The following is a 21,917-nucleotide window of genomic DNA, read 5'->3' as shown; positions in this document are numbered from 1 at the left end:
ACAACTCCAGCGGTGGGACCCTAGCACCTGAATATTCTAAAAGCTCCCAGATAATTCTAACTCCGCCCCGTGCGGTCAGGGTTAGGAACCGCTGCTGTAGAATTTTCTAGCGTAGGAACCCTGGAGGACCCTCGTTTTGTGGCATCCCCTCCGGGAGGTATGACCTGACAGTGCTTTCCAAACCGCGTGCGCCCAGGAACCTTCGTTGTATCTGTCGCAAGAAGTCGGAGTGCCACAGCTCCAAAAACTGGGTTTGAGAGATAACAGTCCAGGGGGGATTAGGGCCAACCCGGAATGGATGTGGAATTAGAAAAACACAAAAAACCCTCCTCCCCCGCAAACATCCACTTTTCACTGGCTCCTCTACCCGGAGCAGTGTGGGCCTGGACCGCCGAAGGAGACCTGAGTGTGGCCAGGTGTGTGGCGCTGGGCGTGGCGGGCTCTGCTTTCCGGAAAATCCCCTGGAGTCCAGGGGGCGTGGGAGGAATTGGCTCTCCAGGTCCCTTCGCTCCGCCGCCCGCCGCGCCCCACCTCCCCGCCTCCCAAAGAGGCGTCGGGACCGCTCACATTGGCCCGGGGCCCCTGGAAGAGAAGGGGCGGCGGCCGGGCGGCCAGGAGGGGCGCTGCGCGGTTTCCCGGCTCCCGCCGAGGGGCGGCCGCGGCTCGGGCGCGCGCACCGTGTGGCCGGCGTCCGGGCGCGGCCCCGGCGGCCCCGGCCCGGCCTCTGTGCGCTCCAGGCGCCGCCTCTTCCCCGCGCCGCGGGCGCTGCCGGGGGCGGGGACTCGCCGCTGCGGAGGCCGGAGGCGCGCGGCGCGGAGCGAGCGGAGCGCGGGGCCGGCGGCGGTGGCGGCGGCGGCGGTGGGAGAGCGGCCGGGGGACCTGGGAGCCGGGCTTGCAGCGCCGAGCGGCCGCCCGAGCCGCGGCAGGAGGTGAGTGTCTGGCGCGCGTTCCTCGGCGCGCCCTTGGCCGCCCGGCGCCCCGGCTGCTTCCTCCTCTCCGCCCCTCCTCCGCCCGGGGTTCGGCCCCAGGGACTCGGTGCCGGCCCCGGGAGACACCGGCCGGCTCACGCCGCGGCTGCAGCCTGCTCCCGGAGTCCGCTGGGCCCTGCTCCGCACCTCCCCGCTCCGGAGCCCTGGCCTCGGGGCTGTCGGGACCCGCCAGGCTCCGTCCCCCGGCGCGCAGGGGCCGTGCGAGGGTTGCCCGCCCCTGCGGAGGCCAGTCTGGGGCGATGCGGGCCTTTCTTTGTGTTCTTCGCCTGATCACGCGCGTCAGCCTCCAAAGCCCAAAGCGTGCGTCCCCCCAAGTCGCACCGGCGCTTGTCTCGTGGGCGTGATGGGCACGAGGGCGGCCGGGAGGGCCGGCGGCGCCGCGCACCCCGCCTCCCCGCCCTCCCTCCGCCTCCCCAGCCCGGCGCGCCCGGCCGCCTCGGGTGCCCACGTTGGCCGCGGTCGTGTCCTGGCAGGTGACCGGGTCCGCGGACCGCGCCGCCGGAGCCCGCGTTAGGGGTGCGCCAGGCCCCCTCCTGCCTTGCCCACCTTCGGCCGTGTGAAGGGTCCACAAACTTTTGCTCTGCTGTAAAGAGGGTCTTCGGGGTTTATACACTCTATATTTACGCCCTGTTTCATGTTTTTAATGTGTGTGTGTTGTTTTTTTCTTTGGTAAAGCAACGTGGGGAAGATAATCTATTTTGATAAATGGTCTTTTCAGCGGATCTTCAGAATCATTATTCTATTCGGAATGCCATGGTGATGCTAGCCACTTTGCAGACGTCCCATTTCTAAATTTGCCTCAAACTTGTGCTTTCGAGATGTCCTTTGTCTGGTTGGGGTCCCGAGGGCCCACAGCCTGACATTATGCAAAGGTGGAGGGACATTCCTAGGGGCGGATTACTGACATGTCCAACAGCCGGATGAAATACTGAACAGCGCTGGAGAGTGACGCGGTGTTTGGCTTAAGGCCATCCCTTTGACTCCAATTTAGGCAGTTTTAGTATTTCTGAATTTTTTCGGAGCGTGGGACCTGGGGAGCAGTGTCATTTCCAGGAGGTCCTTGTGGGGTAGCTTGGGGCATTCTAGCTCCTCCTCCTCCTGTCATCCGAAGATTAAAAACTTAAGCTCCTGCTATTAGGAAAGAGGAATGTTACTTTATTTGTAAATAGAAACCAGCAACTTGCTGACACTTAGTGTCCTTAGGCCAGAACTCAGTGTTGAAGGTGTCACCCGGTGAAAAAGACACTGAATTCTTAAGATGCTTAAAGGGGAAAGGTTAGCTCTTCAAGACATATTTTGTTCTCCTATGGGGAAGTGATCACCTTTTTTTTCTATTGGTTTTGCTCAACCAAAGATGAGAGGAAGGAGTGCTGGGGAGCGAGGGAGGGGTCAGATTGCAGTGAGGTTGCTGTTAGGAGCTAAGGATGCCATCTGCTTTCTGACTGCTGGTCCAGTTGTTGATGGGGAATGCAAAGGTTTTGCATTTATATATTTTTTCGGGGCGGGGGAGGGGGGCTGCGCAGAAACCGCAGTGAAGATGGTTGACCTGGTCAGGCCCAGGGCTACCTTGAGTCTTATTTATGTGGCCACCTTCCCCTAGCAGGGAGGGCACTGCTGACCCGGCTGACAATCCTGTGCTTGTTCCAGCTCGGTTTCTGCATCTGAAGCTCCCTACGCAGGGTAGCCGGCAGGGCCTGGGGGAACCGCCTCCACAGGGGAGAGCTGGAAGGTGGAGTGTCACCACCCAGGCTGTGGTGAGCAGAGAGTGAAAGGGAGCTTGAAGGCCACCCCCTGTCTCCTCAGACTGCCTGGGGTGACCAGGAGGGAGGAGGGAGACTGGGGTGAGGGCTGAGAGCCCCTGTGCCCGGGGCTTTAATTCAGTTGTACTATTGTTATTATGTTTATCTTTAGAAAAAAATAAGTTGCCTGAGGAAAAGATTCATTTCTTTTTCAATGACCTAACATGAGAAATAATATCCATAATTGGGGTAAGAAAATTTTTTTTGGGGGGGTAAACAACCCCTTGCCTCCCCCTCCAGAAAAAAAACACCCACTTTGTTAACTTTTTTAAACATTTGCAAAAGGAGAGGAATGGTCTTCATAGGCCTTTGCTCTCACCTTAGGAAGGTGTGAGTGGTATTTCATTTGCCTCCCCAAAAAGCATTCTTTGATGGTGATGGTTTTTTAGACTTTCAAGTTACTGATGAAATACATTAAAAGAGAGACTTGGCTTGAAGTTAAAGAAGTGTTTCCTAAATTCCCAGAGAGTCTGCTTAGCGTCACACAGAAATTTCCTACACTTTCAGAAAAAAAAAAAAAATGCATGCCTTGTCAGATTTTTACATTTTGATCTTATTTTTCTTTCAAACCCTTCAGGGTTGTGTTCATAATACTTCTTCCAACTAAGATCTTTGAAGATTGATTAGTGCCTGACAGTAAGAATATATATGTAAAATACTATTTAATGATACATTTTGTAGTGTGCTGTGATTTCCAGATTTTTTTTAATCGTTCTCATTAGTAAAAAATGTTTAACCCTTTGCACTCGCTTGGTTTTTTTCTCGATTCCTTTATTCTAATGCTAACCGTGTCGAGTCACACTCGACATCTGAGTGCAAAAGGTTAATACCTAAAACTTATATATGTTACTAGAGGCTCAGTGCATGAATTTGTGCACCAGTGGGGTCCCTTGGCCTGGCCTGCGGATGGGGCTGGATAGGGCCGAAACCAGCTCTCTGACATCCCCTGAGGGGTTCTGGATTGTGGGAGGGTGCAGGCCAGGCCGAGGGACCCCACCGGTGCATGATCTGGGGCTGGGGAGGAATGCTGGAGGTTGGCCAGCGGGGAATGACTGCAGGAGGGCTCCAGGTCATGTCTGGCCCATCTCACTCAGCCCTGATGGGCCGGACCCCAGCAGCAAGCTGACCTATGAGTTGGAGTGTCTGCCCCCTGGTGGTCAGTGCATATCAAAGCGAGCGGTTGAGGGGCCTTAGCATATCATTAGCATATTACACTTTCATTGGTTGAATGGCCGACTGGACACTTAGCATATTAAGCTTTTATTATTATACTAGAGGCCCGATGCACAGAATTTGTGCAAGAGTAGGCCTTCCTGCCCTAACCGGTTTGGCTCAGTAGATAGAGCATCGGCCTGCGGACTCAAGGGTCCCAGGTTCGATTCCGGTCAAGGGCATGTACCTTGGTTGCGGGCACATCCCCAGTGGGGAGTGTTCAGGATGCAGCCGATTGATGTTTCTCTCTCATCGATGTTTCTGACTCTCTATCCCTCTCCCTTCCTCTCTGTAAAAAAATCAATAAAATATATTTAAAAAAAAAAAAAAGAGTAGGTCTTCCTTACCCTGGCTGCTGGCACCGGCTTCCCTCTGGCACCCGGCACCCGGGCTTCCCTCGCAGCCCCACCTTTGTCCAGAAGGATGTCTGGGAGGACATCTGGTCTAATTAGCATATTATGCTTTTATTAGTATAGAGGATATGTCAGTTATATCTCAGTGAAATAACCTTTAGCTCTCCCCATACAAATACATGTGCTATTGTCTTGCATCTCAAGGCCCAATATACACTTAGGGCTGGATTCATCGTTAATGACGGGGGAAGTGAAACCCCATTTCAGATACTGCTTCTTGAATTTTGAGTATGTGGGGCCTGTTTCTGGTCAGGCCAGAGTCTTTTACTTCATGATGTGGCTCAGGCAGAGCTGACTCTGGGCGAGAAGCATGGACCTTCCAAACCGGGCTTGTGTTTGCCTGTGCTTGCGTTTATGAGTGTAACCTAATTTGTGCTTTTTATAGGAATCATAAAGTTTCATATCCTCTTCAATGTTTAGTTTAGTTACAATATGTCAATCCACTTCTCTGTGCAAGTCCTGACGGCAAAGGAGCGCCTCAGGCACTTGGGAGGGTGGGGGCGCGTGACCCCGGACAGAGAGCCTCAGTGAGGAGGCAGGGCCAGTTTCTACTTTTATTAGCAGCTAGTATTTTGCTGTAGTGTAGTAAAATTAGTGTCATGTAACAGTATAAAATTACCAGCACAATTAGTACAAACATAGTATAATTTAAGTTATTACATGTCATACTTGTATCACTAAAACATAGCTGCTAGCCTGCTGTTTGGGTAAAAATAAATGTAACTTCTGGGATTCCCTTCCCCAGCTCTGGAGCATCTTCTGCAACCTCAGGGATGCCCGAGCCCTGCTGCAGACAGCCGCTTTCTTATTTTAGCCTCAGGTAATTCCTTCATTTGCTCCTCCGAAGAACCCCGTTAAGGCAGGTACAACGGATCTTGCCCCCTTTTTTAAACGAATACACTGAGACTAAAAATGGTCATGTGTTTACTTGGTGGCAAGTGAAGGATGGCATGTAATTTTCACACCTGTCGTAGGAGACAGACACGAAGGTTACCCCTTTACAGGCGATTCCAGAGGGCTGGGAGTAACTGCCAGGTGCCCAGGTAGAAACGGATTCTCACCCTGCTCTCCAGCTCCTCTCCTTCACCTGCCCGAAGCTCCAGGTGGGGACCCGTGTCTTCTCTGTGTCTGTCCGTGGAAGATAGAGCTCTTTCTTGCTCCTTGGTGTCCCCAATGATGGGTTCCAGCTCAGAAGAGAGCCTTGGCATCTGTTTGAATGAGTTTTGTTTTGTTCTCTTAACTCATGAACATACATGTGGTGTAGTCACTTTGTTTTAGGGGAAGCTGTAAAATACCATGATTTAATCTGGGAACGCCAAAAATACAGCTTCTAAACTGGCTAATAGTACCAATGTACTGTATATCTTCCTTCTTAATTTTTTAAAAAATATATTTTTATTGATTTTAGAGAGGAAGGGAGCGGGAAAGAGAGAGAGAAACATCAATGATGAGAGAGAAATCATTGATTGGCTGCCTCCTGCACATCCCCTACTGGGGATGGAGCCCACAACTCAGGCATGTGCCCTTGATCGGAATCGAACCTGGGACCGGAATCAAACCTGGGACCCTTTAGCCCGCAGGCCAATGCTTTAAGCACTGAGCCAAACCAGCTAGGGCACATCTTAATTTTTTTATTGTTATTGTTTGGCTTTTGTATTAAAAATATGCTCATTGAGGAGAAAAAGATTGTGGAAAATAAAAAGTGAAAGCTTTATTTCTACTCTTTCTTTTCTCTATGCATTCTATTCTCACCATAGCTTGTATGTATCATTCCTTTTTATATTTTGGAACTTTTTTTACTTGAGAGTTTGTGTTTTTTAAAATATATCTTTATTGATTTTAGAGAGGGAGAGAGAGAGAGAAAGAGAGAGGGAGCAACAGAAGATACGGATTTGCTGCCTCCCACATGCACCCTGACCAACTTGAGTCTACAACCTGGGCATATGCCCTGACTGGGAATCAACTGGGTGACCTCGAACTGGCAACCTTTCTGTGCACAGGATGATGCTCAACCAGCTGCGCCACACTGGCCAGGGCAACAGTTTGCATTGTGATTATCTATTGTTCTGTAACAAATCACCTCCAAACTTGAAACTGTCATTTTTTTATTGCTCAGGGGTCTGTAGGTTGCTTGGCTCAGCTGAGTGGTTCTGCTCCATGTGACATTGGCCAGGGCAGCAGTCTTTTGAAGCACAGTTGGGCTGAAACTTTGGCTATTACCAGTTTTTAAAAGTATTGCCTTGACAAATTTTAGAAGAGACAAAATTATATACTAACTAGAGGCCCGGTGCATGAGATTCATGCACTTGGGGGGAGGGGGGTGTCCCTCAGCCTGGCCTGCACCCTCTCGCAGTCTGGGAGCCCTCGGGGGATGTCCACCTGACGGGGAGCGGGCCTGAGCAGGCAGTAGGACATCCTTAGCGCTGCTGTGGAGGCGGGAGAGGCTCCCACCACCACCTCTGCACTCGCCAGCCATGAGCCCACTTCTGGGCTTCTGGATGAGCAGCACTCCCCCAGTGGTCAGTGTGTGTCATAGCGACCGGTCGTTCAGCTGTTCAGTCGATTTGCATATTGCCCTTTTATTATATAGGATGAGTGATTTAGAAAAAAAAATTAAGTATAGTTCTCTGGCCCTGGCCGGTTTGGCTCAGTGGATAGAGCGTCGGCCTGCGGACTCAAGGGTCCCAGGTTCGATTCTGGTCAAGGCATGTACCTTGGTTGCAGGCACATCCCCAGTGGGGGGTGTGCAGGAGGCAGCTGATCGATGTTTCTCTCTCATTGATGTTTCTAATCTCCCTGGTGGTCTAGTGGTTAGGATTCGGCGCTCTCTCATTGATGTTTCTAACTCTCTATCTCTCCCTGTAAAAAATCAATAAAATATATTGAAAAAAACAAAACAAAACTATAGTTCTCTGATTTCAGTGCTATCAGAACTGGAGGGTCTAGCCTATCACATCTAGATCTCTGTTATTTCACGTGTCATGAGTATTATTCTTTTGATTTTCTTCCAGCCATTTAAAATCTAAGCTTTCGGGCCGTGTACAGAAACAGGTGTTTGGCAGCATTCAGTCCTCGGGCTGCATTTTGCTGACTCCTGAACTGAAGGGAAAATGTGGGCGCTCTTGCTGAGATAAGTCTTCGTGTGCATGGGGGGAGGTGGCCTTTCTTCAGAAATCCCAAGTGCTGGAAAAAAAACAGGATGGAATTTGGTTCCTTTCACTCATCCATCTTTCTTTTTGGTGTTTCCACTACATAACACTAAATATGCACATTAATTTCTTTAAATGGATTTTAGAGGGGAAGGGAGAGGGATAGAGAGAGAGAAACATGGATCTGAGAAACATCAGTCGGCTGCAGGGGTGGGGGGGTGAGAGGCTCCTGCCAACACTGCTGCACTCGCCAGCCATGAGCCCAGCTTCTGGGCTTCTGGCTGAGCAGCGCCCCCCCTGTGGGAGTGCACTGACCACCAGCGGGCAGCTCCTGCGTTGAGTGTCTGCCCCCTGGTGGTCAGTGCACGTCATAGCGACCGGTTATTCCACCGTTCAGTCAATTTGCCTATTAGCCTTTTATTATATAGGATTATATAGGATTGCGGACCGGAAAGTGAGAGGAGGAGATTCTGTTTTTAAAGTAATGTAAGGAGAACACAATGGACTTGGTCATTAACCCTCATAGTTTGGAGCAGACATTGACAAACTTTCCCTAAAGGTCCAGATAATAAATACTTTAACTGGTTTAATCCTCATAATAACCCTAAGATCTCTGTCTCAGCTGTTCAACCTCTGCCTGGCAGCCAGAAAGCAGCCGTCAGCAATACTTAACGGAATGGGCATGGCTGTGTTCAGTAAAACTGGATTTACAACACGGGCCAGCTGTGGCGCCTGGGCCTTGGTTTGCTGACCTGACTTGGAGACATTCTTGGGACAGGGGAGAATAATTTTAAACTCTCAAAAACGTGTTGGTGAGCAAGTACTGCACCCACCTCTGGGCGTATTCTCAGGTCTGTTTGCTCACACCGTGACTTCTGAACCTCCAGGGGAGGCCGTTTCCTGAGAAAGAACAAAGGTGCAGGCTCCCCCCCCCCACCCCCCCCTCAGAGAGCCCAGTTTCCCTGCCTTGGTGACGTGGGTCAAACAACTAACCTGATCTGCTTGCTCCTTTCTATTTGCCCATACGATTAAAAACCCCTCTGTGAAAACAGGGAAGTGAAAGGGAAAATATCGCACTAGGACAGTGGTCAGCAAACTCATTAGTCAACAGAGCCAAATATCAACAGTACAACGATTGAAATTTCTTTTGAGAGCCAAATTTTTTAAACTTAAACTTCTTCTAACGCCACTTCTTCAAAATAGACTCGCCCAGGACGTGGTATTTTGTGGAAGAGCCACACTCAAGGGGCCAAAGAGCCGCATGTGGCTCGCGAGCCGCCGTTTGCTGACCACTGCACTAGGCGATTCAAGGGGCTGATGCATTTGGCAGGTTGCCCATTTTCATATGCTCTTTCTTTAAGAAAAAAAAATAATAATCAGAGGTCTCCGTTCTCTTATAAAAATTTTTGTCTTATAAGCCAACAATAATTTTAACAAAATTTAGACCAAATTTAAAAAATTAAGCCAGTCAGAAAGAATCTGCGGTGTTTATGTGCCTTTTCCAATTTACCAGGGGACTTGCAGTGCAGCAACACACACTTTCACTGCCGGGGAGCCGGGGGTCGCAGGGGTTAGTTAATCAAGGTTAATCATTTTTTTAGTGTGTTCAGATACCCGTAATCAAATACGAGACAAAACACCATCTGAAGCCTAAGTGACAATGGACATGAATATCAGCATATCTCCCATCCACTTTCTTTCTTTTTTTTTTAAATATATTTTATTGGTTTTTCACAGAGAGGAAGGGAGAGGGATAGAGAGCTAGAAACATCGATGAGAGAGAAACATCGACCAGCTGCCTCCTGCACACCCCCTACCGGGGATGTGCCCGCAACCAATGTACATGCCCTTGACCGGAATCGAACCTGGGACCTTCCAGTCCGCAGACCGACGCTCTATCCACTGAGCCAAACCGGTTTCGGCTCCCATCCACTTTCATCGCTGCCTCCGTGCCCGAACATTTCAGGTGGGGAAAGGAGGATGTTTATCGTCTTGGACAGCTGTAAACGCTGGCTCTGAATTCCTGCCTGAAGTCCTCTCGGTCTTTGTCATGTCTCCCCTGTGTCTGTCCCTTCTGTCCCGCAGCAGTGGCTGCCACGGTCCCGGAAGTCCGTGGTGGAGCACCGGCAGGCCTGACGCAGGAGTGCTGGGCCGGCCTTCCGCAGGGGCCCCCTCTTCCCTGGGCAGCCCCGCGTCCGTCCGGAGCCCAGGCTCCCCTGACACTGCCCCGGGCGGCTGCATGCCTCCCTGGGCTTCACATAAGAAACGTTCAAACCTGTCAGTCGTTTCTGTGAGCTTATTTGAGCCAAACTGTTGACAGTTGCTGGAAAGCAGAATCTCCAGGAATTAAGATAATGCTCTGGAGAATGGTGGTTTTTCACCTTGTTTTACACATTACGATCCAAAGAGGAGACGTTAGTGGGTTACATTGAGGCCGTTGGTGATAGATTAGGGAGGTGGGAGAAGGCAAAGCAGGGAAACCTCTGGGGCTGGGTAAAAAGTGAACTGATAGACACAGACTTCTTTTACCGAGGAGGGTGCAGGATAGTTAACAGTTAATTACCTCGATAACAGTGAGGGGATTATGGTCTCCTCAGAGCGGTGCCTGTGCTTGGAGGGGTCTGAAAAAAAGGAAAAATTGCTTTGACATTCCAACGATAGGCTATCATAGAGGCAAAAAGACAACAGGCTCAGTTAAGGTCAAGATTGGCCTTTGTCAGGGAAGATACAGCCTAGGACATGACTACCCACCATAAGTGCTTTTAGTTAAGAGTTTTAATTTCAGACCATTAAAAAAAAATTTTTTTTAAATATATATTTAATTGATTTTTTACAGAGAGGAAGGGAGAGGGATAGAGAGAAACATCGATGAGAGAGAAACATCGATCCGCTGCCTCCTGCACACCCCCTACCGGGGATGTGCCCGCAACCAAGGTACATGCCCTTGCCCGGAATCGAACCTGGGACCCTTCAGTCCGCAGGCCGATGCTCTATCCACTGAGCCAAACCGGTTATGGCTATTAAAAAAATTTTTGTTGTTGTTGATTTCAGAGAGGAAGGGAGAGGGAGAGAGGGAGAGAGAGAGAGAGAGAGAGAGAGAGAGAGAGAGAGAGAAACATCAATGATGAGAGAGAATCATTGATTGGCTGCCTCCTGGAGGCCCCCTACTGGGGATCAAGCCTGCAACCCGGGCATGTGCCCTTGACTGGAATTGAACCTGTGACCTTTCAGTCCGCAGGCGGACACTGTATCCACCGAGCCAAACCAGCTAGGGCTCAGACCATTCTTTGTGGTTACTTTCGTCTCTGAGTTTGCAAGGCCACCACGAAGGCTTTCCTGAGCTTGTCAGGTCAGCATTGGCCCCTTTCGTCCACACCAGCCAGCCAGCGGAGCCCTGGGCCACCGAGAGGGGCTTCGGAGACCGCACTTGGGTTCAGCCTCCCCGAGCCCCTCTTTTTCATGTGATGGGCCTGGTCTGGGACGTCTGCTGCTGCAGGGGCGGCTGTGAGTCAGCCCCAGGTGGTGGCAGTTACTACAGCTACAGCGGGCAGAAGAGTCGATAGGAGGAATGCGGGCGGCTGGTTCCTAGTAAGTAGGTTGATTGTGGGAGGAAAATATTCATCATCGTATAGGAAAAGACTAGATCTAGAAATAATTTGTTATTCATTTTTCCACCTTGAATAATAATAATGGTCAACATTTATTGAGCAATTACTGTGTGCCAGAAGTGGTGCTAAGCACTTGTCATGTTGTAACTCATTTGATCCTCCAAAACCCGAGGAGGACAGTGAGGCACAGATGGATCCTGCAGCTGCTAAGAGGGACCAGGACCCGACTCTGGCCATTGGGCTTCAGTATTTGTTCTCTTAACACAGTGGTCGACAAACTGCGGCTCGCGAGCCGCAGTTTGCCGACCACTGTCTTTTTTTTTTAAATATATTTTATTGATTTTTTACAGAGAGGAAGGGAGAGGGATAGAAAGCTAGAAACATCGATGAGAGAGAAACGTCGACCAGCTGCCTCCTGCACACCCCCTACCGGGGATGTGCCCGCAACCAATGTACATGCCCTTGACCGGAATCGAACCTGGGACCTTTCAATCCGCAGGCCGATGCTCTATCCACTGAGCCAAACCGGTTTCCGCCCGACCACTGTCTTAACACCACCCTGAGCTGCCTGGTGCTAGCACAACACCTGCTCATCATGGTGGTTGTGCAATAAATTTTGTATTGATTGGCGAAAGGACGGAGATTATTAAACAGTCATCTGCACACTTCCCTGAAGTGAGAACCGAATCCAGAGTCTGTTTTCAGACTGAAGGTATACCCACCCACTGGCATATCTGCTGGAATAACAAAAGGTCATTGAAGGATCCCATCTAAAATGATATTGTTAGGGAATTAGGTATATGGCCATGATAGCCTTTCAAGGCACTAGATAAAAATAGATTCTTGCATAAAGGGCACTGAAAGAACTGGCTAGCCATTACAAAAACAAAACAAAGCCTTATTCTTTGTATTTCCTTACTCCTTACATTAAAAATTTTAAGTGGAGGAATGAGCCTATATAATAAAAGCCTAATATGCTAAGTGTCCGGTCTTCCATTCAACCAATCAAAGTGTAATATGCTAATGATATGCTAAGGTCGCTCAACCTCTCGCTATGACGTGCACTGACCACCAGGGGGCAGACGCTCTGACCGGTAGGTTAGCTTGCTGCTGTGGTCCTGCTGATTGGGACTGAGTGAGATGGGCTGGACATGAACTGGGGCCCCTCCACGGTCCCTCCCCGGCTGGCCAACCTCCCGCGTCCCTCCCCGGCCCCATTGGTGCACCGCTGGGGTCTCGGTGTGGCCAGCACCCTCTTGCAATCCGGGACCTCTTGGGGGATGTCGGAGAGCTGGTTTTGGCCCGATCCCGCAGGCCAGGCCAAGGGACTCCACTGGTACACAAACTTGTGCACTGGGCCTCTAGTTTAAATATAAGTATGAAATCACAGATATGTTGAGAGGAGATATGGTATATGGGTAAATATATTTCAGAACTCAGAGTAGGAAATGTCTTTCTAAATCTAAAAAATCCAGAAGCAATAAAAGATGGACAAGATTAGGTTATTTTAAAAATACCAACAGCCAAAAACTATGGGCAGAAAATTTCACAAAGTCAAAAAACAAATGAAAAATTGAGAAAAAAATTACATAAGACCAAAAATTAGTTTATCTTTAATATACGAAGAGCTCTTACAAATCAATAAGGTGAACACTCCAGTTTAAAGTGGGCAAAGACTATGGAAAGGTATTTCACTAAAATGAACATACAAATGGCCAGTGGATGAAAAGATGTTCATTTATGCTCATAACTAAGGAAATGTATTTTTAAAATATTACTACTGATGAGATTACCAGACATTAAAAAGTTTGTGTGTTATTTATGTGAGAAAACAGATATTCTCCTACAAGTGGTGGGAGGGTAAATTATTGGAAATAATTTGGAAGCCAACATGGTAAGATTTCTCAAAACGTTATTAGAAATTTAATTTATAAGAGAGTTGCAAAAATAGTACAGGTGGTTCCCTTATGTATTTCACCCATCTTCTCCTTATGTTACCCTCTTACATACTCAGAGAGTTTATCAAAATTAAGACATTAACCTTGGCACTATCTTACTAACCGAAGTACTTAATCTATTTGAATTTCACCAGTTTCTCTCCCTGATGGTCTTTTTCCGTTCTAGGATCCCGTGCAGGATCCCACCTGGCACTGAGTTCTCATGACTCTGTAGTTGTTAAGTCTGTGGCCGTTCCTTCGTCTTTTCCTTATTTTGCATGATCTTGAGAGATTGGAAGAGTGCCGGTCCGAGTTTTATAGGATGCCCTTGAATTGAGTCCCTCAGAATTTTTCTCCCGGTGCATCCTATCAGGCGGTCTGTGATGTTGACCTGAGGGGGAGTCGTTAGGATTCTCCAGTTTAAAGGTATTGTTTTCCTGTCGTAATTTGCTACATGTTTGAAAGGAGCAAAGAGCTGTCCGTGTTAAACGCATACGTTTAGGCCCAGCAATCCCACTTACCGAAGTTTATGCACAGCTGTCTGGGATCTTTCAGCTGCTGCAGCAGGGGGTGAGACGACCCCTCCACCCCTCCACTGATGGGGGATTCAGTGAGGCCCTATTGGAAGCTCTTGGCCAGTGCCTCACACATAATGAACTCCCTGCTGGATCCCCCTTCCTTCCCAGAACCCCTGGAGGCCGGAGGTATTTGGAATTGTGAGTTCTTTCAGAATTCAGAAGCTAGTAGGATGCATTTGTAAAAGGCGAAAGATTTATGCGATCTGAAGAGAAACCAGAGTATCAGTAGGATGCATTTATTATATTTATGTGGCAGCTCTGCAGCAGCACCCCACAGCCAAACACTGACCTTTCTGCAGCATGAGGTATGGCCCTGCCTGTCCCGGGACTTACACATGATGTTTGACCGGAGGAAGGTAAAGACAATTTTTTAGTAGCTTCAGGTGAGTTCTGGCCAGACCTTGGTCTGATTTCAGGTCAGGTTCTGTTGCCGGGTGAGTGATTAGAAATCCCTTTGAGCCCTAACCAGTTTGGCTCAGTGGATAGAGTGTCGGCCTGCGGACTGAAAGGTCCCAGGTTCGATTCCAGTCTAGGGCATGTACCTTGGTTTTGGGCACATCCCCAGTAGGAGGTGTGCAGGAGGCAGTTGATCAATGTTTCTAACTCTCTATCCCTCTCCCTCCTCTCTGTAAAAAAATCAATAAAATATGTTAAAAAAAAAATAAATAAAAATCCCTTTGGGGTTTTAGAGCATCTTGGATTTCAGAATTGTGGGTAAGGGATTGTACACCCGCATAAGAGATGGCAAACACAGACGCAGATGCCGAAGAGCGCTCGAGGCAGCGGTGTTGGAAATAAGCCTAGAAAACCCCGCTGGCCCTTGGCAGGAGGTTGGCTACGTAAATCCTGGTTCACTGAGGTGCCCGAGTCTGCCCTTTAGAAAGAATGGAGCAACCCATCGTGTGCCACCAGGAAAAGGGTGACTAGTGTATGGCTAATTGACTCAGGACATGTCCAGGAACTCAGTTCAAGAACATTTGCTTGTAAATGCATCCGGAAACATCGAGAATGAGGTCGAGAAACGTGGCTGCTCATGAGAATCACCTGGGGAGATTATAAAACACCATCACCTGGGCCCAGCCTTACGTACGCACGATCAGAATGAGAAGCGGAGGCCTGGGCCCAGGTCTCAGCACAGGCACACCTCAGAGCCACTGCGGGCTCAGTGCCAGGCCACCGCAGTAAAGCCAGCCGTGTAAGTCTGCACGTCATAATCTTTTTGCCGGTGGAGGGCCTTGCCTTCCATTTGTTAAAAAGGCAACACCTATGAACTTCCGGAAACAGACTAGCAGTACAATAAGGTTTGCCTGTGTTAAGAAGGAGGACCTCTCCCAGGGACACACTTAGAAGTGCCGTAGGGTAGGAAGGCCCCGTGAGCTCTGCTGTGCTCTCACTCACAAGACCTTGACCTCAAAGGTGAGTCCCTGGTGGTCTTTCCCCCTCCTCCTCCCTTCCTCTCTCTCCCTCCTCCTCCTCCTCCTCCTCCACGGCTGGCCCCACCTGGCCTGAAAGCGGTTACTGCTTGTTGCCCTCCCTCTGATAAGGTCCTGTTTTATCTGGCTCAGCAGAAGCCTTTTGGCAAAGTGAACTTTTCCTTGTCCCTGGTGCCCAATGCTGGCATCCGGCCGGACCTGGTGTGGGGTTGAAGCCCACGAACCAAATGGATGGCTCCTTTCTTGTCAGCCGAGTCTGTGTTTCTTTTAAGAACGCGGCACTCTCTGCAGCTCTCCAAGCCCTCGCTGCTTGGCTGTGCTGTGCACTCCGCGTGCCGCGGTCCCGCAGACGAGGGAGAGAAGCTCGGGAGCTGGTGCCCGCTTCCTTTCTGCCCGCAGGCCCTGCCTGTCCCGGGACTTACACAGGGCGAGTTCACACTCCTCACACTCCCCGTTGCTCAAGAAACACGTTAGCTGCGTGCCCTTAGTGGTCCCGTCCGCATTTTACAGAAGAGGAAACCGAAGCACGAGAGAAGTGGTTACTTGCCGAGGTCTGTGAGCGTGCCGGGAGCCAGCCACGCTGCCCGCTGCGGTGCTGCCTACCTGTCCCCCCTCCGCAGCTCCGTGCTGCCTACCTGTCCCCCCTCCGCAGCTCCGTGCTGCCTACCTGTCCCCCCTCCGCAGCTCCGCGTGTCCAGGAGAGGACGAGGACGCCAGTGGTGCTTTGGGGCTGGACGCCTTCCGTTTGGTTGTGACAGTGGACGTGGCCTGCTTCGGCCGTGGATACCAATATTGACGCTTGCTTATCTTTGCATTTATTTGGCAGATTCTCAGCCTGGCCTATGAGATGATGGGACTGGGAAACGGGCGTCGGACCATGAAGTCGCCGCCCTTCGTGCTGGCTGCCCTGGTGGCCTGTGTCATCGTCCTGGGCTTCAACTACTGGATCGCGAGCTCCCGGAGCGTGGATCTCCAGGTGTTTTGCTTGTTTGTTTGTTTTGTTTGTGTGGCTGCCGTAGGGTATTTCACGGTGCTGGGCGGTGGGGCCCGAGGGGTTTGCATGTATTTATCACAGCAAGGGTGTGTGCTCCTTGTAATGCCTGTGCCGGCTCTTCATGTGCCTCCACATCGGACCAAGCTCCTCCTCCCTCATCCTTTAAGCCCTCAGTCTGCCTTTAGAGAATCCTGTTGGCCCACTTAGCAAGAGTCCACGTCTAGCAAGATGTCTCCTTCTGATGCTTTTCCATGTCTTGACCCCCTCAGTCTGTTCTTTGGCTGTAAATTGCTGCTGTCTTTGCTGTATTCAGAGTTGAGCACGGTTTCTCTCTCTCTCTCCCCCCCCCCCCCCCCCCCCGCCCCAGTCATGACCCTATGGGGTAATCTCGAATAAAGTTTTCCCTGCTGTGTTAATAAGCATCAGAATAGTTTTTCCTGAACAGTGGATTGTATACATCATCATCTTTGGTGCACCACTCTACAAGGTTGAGACTTCATTCTTCCCATTTCACAGGTAGGCAAACTGAGGCCCAGAGAGGTCAAGCACCTGGGGAGCTGGGATTCCAACCCAGTCTGTCTGACGTCAGAGCTTGGGCTCTTAGCCCCGGAACTTCGTTGCCCCTGAGTGTTTTGTCCTCTCCTGCTTACCCGCCAGGGGTGTCGAGCCTTTGTCTGAGCCCTGTTCTCTGCACAGATGGGCTCTTAGCATCCGGAGTTGGAGAACTGAGTCTCTTTTTAGAAATCTTGTCTGATAAGGAGTCCTTAAGTGCCCTTAACGACTTAAGTACTTAAGTGGGGAAAAGGAACTAAATACTTGAGCAGCATCTCACACCTGGTAAGGCATGAGGCATTTTATGTATTTATTTAAAGCTCACAAAAATCCCTGTGCAGGGTGTGGTGGCGTTTCCATGGAGACGTGCAGTGGAGTCAGGGAAGCTCGTAGCAGTGAATGCCGTTGCTTGTAGAGAAACCTGCTGTAGCTTCTACACAGTGGCTGCAGATTGAGCCTTGGGCACAGCCTGTGGGTGTAAGGCGAGCTGCTGGCCTTGGGCCCCGGGTTGTCTGTGCAGGTGGTCTGGTCTCCGGGGGCGGCCTGACATTTGCCCTCACCCTGTGGTGTCCTTGTAGACGCGGATCATGGAGCTGGAAGGCAGGGTCCGCAGGGCGGCCGCCGAGAGAGGCGCGGTGGAGCTGAAGAAGAACGAGTTCCAGGGGGAGCTGGAGAAGCAGCGGGAGCAGCTGGACAAAATCCAGTCCAGCCACAACTTTCAGATGGAGAGCGTCAACAAGTTACACCAGGATGAAAAGGCAAGGCCGGCTTGCGTTCTCTTAATGTGGTCTAGACACGAGCGCACACGCTGTGCAGCTCTTCTCCCTGGGACGGTGAGCGGTTGTGTGTGTATCTGTGGAATTACCGGAGATTAGCCTCTTGATGGAGCCTCTGGATGGGCTTCTTGTAAAACCCTTTGCAATGGTGGTAAATGAGAGAGATGAAAAGAACTATCTTGGCATCGGATTTTCTGCCTGTTGGCTTTTTTATTATTTTTTTAAATCTTTTTTATTGTTTAAAGTATTACATATGTCTCCTTTTCCCCCCGATTGACCCCTCCCCGGCCACTCCCACCCCCCAGGACAAGCCCCAGTGTCCATGCCCATTGGCTATGCTGATATACATACAAGTCTTTTAGTTCAGTGGTCGGCAAACTCATTAGTCAACAGAGCCAAATATCAACAGTACAACGATTGAAATTTCTTTTGAGAGCCACAATTTTTTAAACTTAAACTATATAGGTAGGTACATTGTTATTAACTTAATTAGGGTACTCCTAAGCTGGCCTTTGCTAAAACTCAAGGGGCCAAAGAGCCACATGTGGCTCTTGAGCCGTAGTTTGCCGACCACTGCTTTCGTTGATCTCTTCCCCCTTGCCCCCTTCCCTCTGAGGTTGGATGGTCTGTTTGATGTTTCTTTGTCTCTGGATCTGTTTTTGTTCATCAGTTTATGTTGTTCATTATATTCCACAAATGAGTGCATGTGATATTTATCTTTCTCTGACTGGCTTATTTCACTTAGCATAATGCTCTCCAGTTCCATCCATGCTGTTGCAAATGGTAAAAGTTCCTTCTTTTTTACAGCAGAGTAGTATTCCATTGTGTAGATGTACCATAGTTTTTTATTTTTATTTATTTTATTTTATTTTATTTTTTATATTTTATTGATTTTTCACAGAGAGGAAGAGAGAGGGATAGAGATTTAGAAACATCGATGATAGAGAGACATCGATCAGCTGCCTCTTGCACAACCCCCACCGGGGATGTGCCCGCAACCAAGGTACATGCCCTTGACCGGAATCGAACCCTGGACCCTTCAGTCCACAGGCCGACGCTCTATCCACTGAGCCAAACCGGTTTCGGCAGTACCATAGTTTTTTAATCCACGCATCTGTTGATGGGCACTTAAGACTGTTTCCAAATCTAAGCTATTGTAAAATGAACATAGGGGTGCATATATCTTTTCTGAGGGGTGTTTCTGGTTTCTTGGGATATATTCCTAGAGATGGGATCACTGGGCCAAATGGATATATTCCTAGAAGTGGGATCACTGGGCCATTTTTAGTTTTTTTGAGGAAACGCCATACCGTTCTCCATAGTGGCTGCACTAGTCTGCATTCCCACTAGCAGTGCAGGAGGGTTCCTTTTTCTCCTCTGTTGGCTTTTTTAAAAAAAATATATTTTATTGATTTTTTACAGAGAGGAAGGGAGAGGGATAGAGAGTTAGAAACATCGATCAGCTGCCTCCTACACACCCCCTACTGGGGATGTGCCCGCAACCAAGGTACATGCCCTTGACCGGAATCGAACCTGGGACCCTTGAGTCCGCAGGCCGACGCTCCATCCACTGAGCCAAACCAGTTAGGGCGTCCCCTGTTGGCTTTTTTTCTTACTGTCTTCAAACATGTGTGAAGTCCCTGCTCTGTGCCGGGTACCGGGCCTGTGCTGGGTGTTAGTGTCTCAAAGAAGAGTAACATTTGTGCTCTCTTTATATCTCACGGATTGGAAAGGTTGCAGACCTCTAAATACTACCAAAGAGAGTAGGGGACTCAGGGATGCTGGATTTTAAGTTAAAAAAACACACACGTTTGATCATTTGATTTTGAGGCCACAGCTGACTCTTGGGGATTGAACTGTCATTCTGTTTTTCTTTTCTTTTTTTGCCTCCTTATCTGTTGCAGAATTAGGTATGTTTATGGTGGCTTGATACATAAATGCAATTATTTGAGTTCATCTTGTATTGCTACCACTTGGTGGAAGCCCTCATATACTGTAGTTGTATATAGAAGAGTTATACAGCTTTGTTTTGAAACAGAAATGATTGTGGATAAGTCAACCTTAAATAACTTTCAGAAAAGTTGTCTTTCTTAATTATCAAAATATTGTAGTTTTTAAAATACAAAAAAGAAATTTAAAATCACCTGCAATTCCATCGCTCAGAGATTAACCACTGAGAAGCACTCACCCCTATTTAAAAAAAAAAATAGATTACATCTAAGCTTTTCTAAATCACTGTTATATTCGAGCTTTTATAAATGTGGGTATGCCATGAAAATTATAGAATGTAAAGGGAGCTCTTGAAATGATAAATACATTTGAACACATCTGGTTTTGCACATCATTTAAAAAGACCTAGAAACTCTCGGCTTACTATGCATTGTTATTTCAGGGGTGTTGAGGCAACCACATCAATGATAGGAAGTCAGGAGTATAGTTCGAGATCAGAGAGGATTCTTCGTAAACGTGTGCTGAAGGGAACTGGAGTAGATTCCCTTGTCGTCTGATTGGCCGAGGTGACTAGGTTTTGGACATGAAGATCTACGTTTGATTCAGGTGAACAGGATTGCACATACACGTGCTATTACTTCTTAACAAATTACCCCAAAACACAGTGATTTAAAACCATGACAGACAACGTGTATTTGGCTCAGGTGTCTGCTTTTTGGCAGGGCTTCGTGGGGCAGCTGTATGTACTCTGCTCCACACTGTGTCCCCGTCTGGAGGGCCTCGAAGTCTGGGGGCAGAAGGTTTCCTCACTCGTGTCTGGTGATCGGTGACCAGAGGCCTCGGTGGGGCCCGGGCTGAAGCACCGGCGTGGCTTTTCCGCCTGGCTGCTGCCTTCCTTTAACTGTGGAGGCTGGGTTCCCAGGCCAGGCATCCCGACAGAGGGAGGGGGCGGGGGAGCCAGGAGGAAGCTGTCGCCTTTGTCTGAGTTCCCAGGTCTGTCGTAACAAATTACCATACACCGAGTGGCTTAAAGCAACGAAGATTTATTCCTTCCTGGTCTGGAGGCTTGGACGTCCAAAATCAGGGTGTCACAGGACCCAGGAGGCTCTATCGGAGCGTCCTTCCTGTGCTGCTCACAGCCTCTGGCGTTGGCTGGCAGCCTTGGACATTACTTGGTTTGCACTTGTATCACCCTGATCTCTGCCGCTGTTTGCCCAGGGCGTGTCCTCCACGTCTCTAGCTTTGCCCGTTCTCTTCTGTCAGATCGATTTAGGACCCACCCTCTGGACTTTAACCTGATTACAGCTGCATAGACCCTGTTTCTGAATAGGCTTTTCATAGGTTCATTTATAGGTTCTGGGTGGACATGCGTTTTTGGGGTGAAACCCATGGCCCCTTTTTCGTAGTCAGCAGGGCCTTTTCCTCTGCGGTGGCTACAAGTGCGTGGCCGAGGCCAGCCCAGATGGAAGGGGAGAGGGAATCAGACTCTGTCTTTGTCAGAAACCCGAGGCCACATTTTAAACCGCCAAGTTTGTGTGGTTATAAATAATCTTTACGCAGCCAGCAGTGAAATGCTATTTTCTTTTTAGGCTTATATGTGTGTATGTATAAAGTAAGTGTTTAGGGGGCCCCGGGAGAGAGAGGCCTTCAGGTGTTAGTTTTTGGCAAAAGCTGATGGAGATTCGTTGGTGAAGGTCTGCACTAGCGTCTAAGGACGGCACAGGATGGTTCCCCTCATTCTTTTACTGGGTTGTCGGAAGGCTGATCAGTCCTTTTGGGTCTGAGATCTTGGGTCCTCTCCTGGTCCCTGGCTGGTGTGGCCTCGGGCCTGGGCTGGGGGCTGCTCCCTTCCGTGTTTGTTCCTGTGAGTGGCTTCTGGGGAAGATTCTGCCCCTTAAAAAGGACTTGACTAAAATTAAGCAGCTTGGTCATTTGTCCTGGCTTAGAGTGCTTTCACACAAGCACACATTTAACTTCTCAAGGGGCTGACGAGGGGTGAGGAGGGGGGCGCAGGGGGGTGCGGGGAGACAGGTGTGACCTTTGAGAGGGAGGTACAGGCTGCACCCTGAGAGGTCGCTGGCTGGCTCCAGGGCCCTGTAGAGGGGCTGGGGGCGCCCCAGACTGCTGGCTCCACCACTGCCTTCCCTGCGGCCTGACACGGCTCTCGGGGTGTTCCAGTTTCTCTGCTCCGGGTCGGCTTTTCTTGTGCACCTGAGAACGAGGTGCTTTTCTTCTGGAAATGTGCTTTCTTGTTTGTTTGTTTTTGTTTTGGAGGGCCAGTGGGGACTTGCGTAGGGCACTGTCCTTCTTTGCTTTTTATCACCTCTCGTCCCTGTGACTGATGGAAGAATCAAGGCTTCTAGAAAAGCTGTTCTGTTTTCATCCCCATTAATTTTCTGTGTTCAGTTCTGTCTGTCCGCTCAGGATGCCCCGTGGGGACCAGCTGTGCCTGCTGTCTGTGCATTTCCCATTGAGTGCTGCAGGAAGAGGAGGGAGTGGGTCTGTCGGAGTCAGCACAGGCAGAAAT

General features: G+C 49.6%; 1 protein-coding gene across 1 annotated transcript in view; it reads left to right on the top strand.

The window, feature by feature from the left end:
* Window positions 1–848: 848 nt before the first annotated feature.
* Window positions 849–21,917, top strand: part of GOLM1 (golgi membrane protein 1) — a 41,623-nt gene continuing 20,554 nt past the window's right edge. The window contains exons 1-3 of the mRNA XM_008142015.3: window positions 849–929; window positions 15,945–16,094; window positions 17,243–17,422. Coding sequence (XP_008140237.2) covers window positions 15,966–16,094; window positions 17,243–17,422 — 309 coding nt within the window. The 5' untranslated portion in view covers window positions 849–929; window positions 15,945–15,965. The remainder of the gene's footprint in view (window positions 930–15,944; window positions 16,095–17,242; window positions 17,423–21,917) is intronic.

Source organism: Eptesicus fuscus, chromosome 15 (genome assembly GCF_027574615.1).
Source record: "Eptesicus fuscus isolate TK198812 chromosome 15, DD_ASM_mEF_20220401, whole genome shotgun sequence".
Taxonomy (NCBI): Eukaryota; Metazoa; Chordata; class Mammalia; order Chiroptera; family Vespertilionidae; genus Eptesicus; species Eptesicus fuscus.
This window is presented reverse-complemented; position numbering and strand designations above follow the sequence as displayed.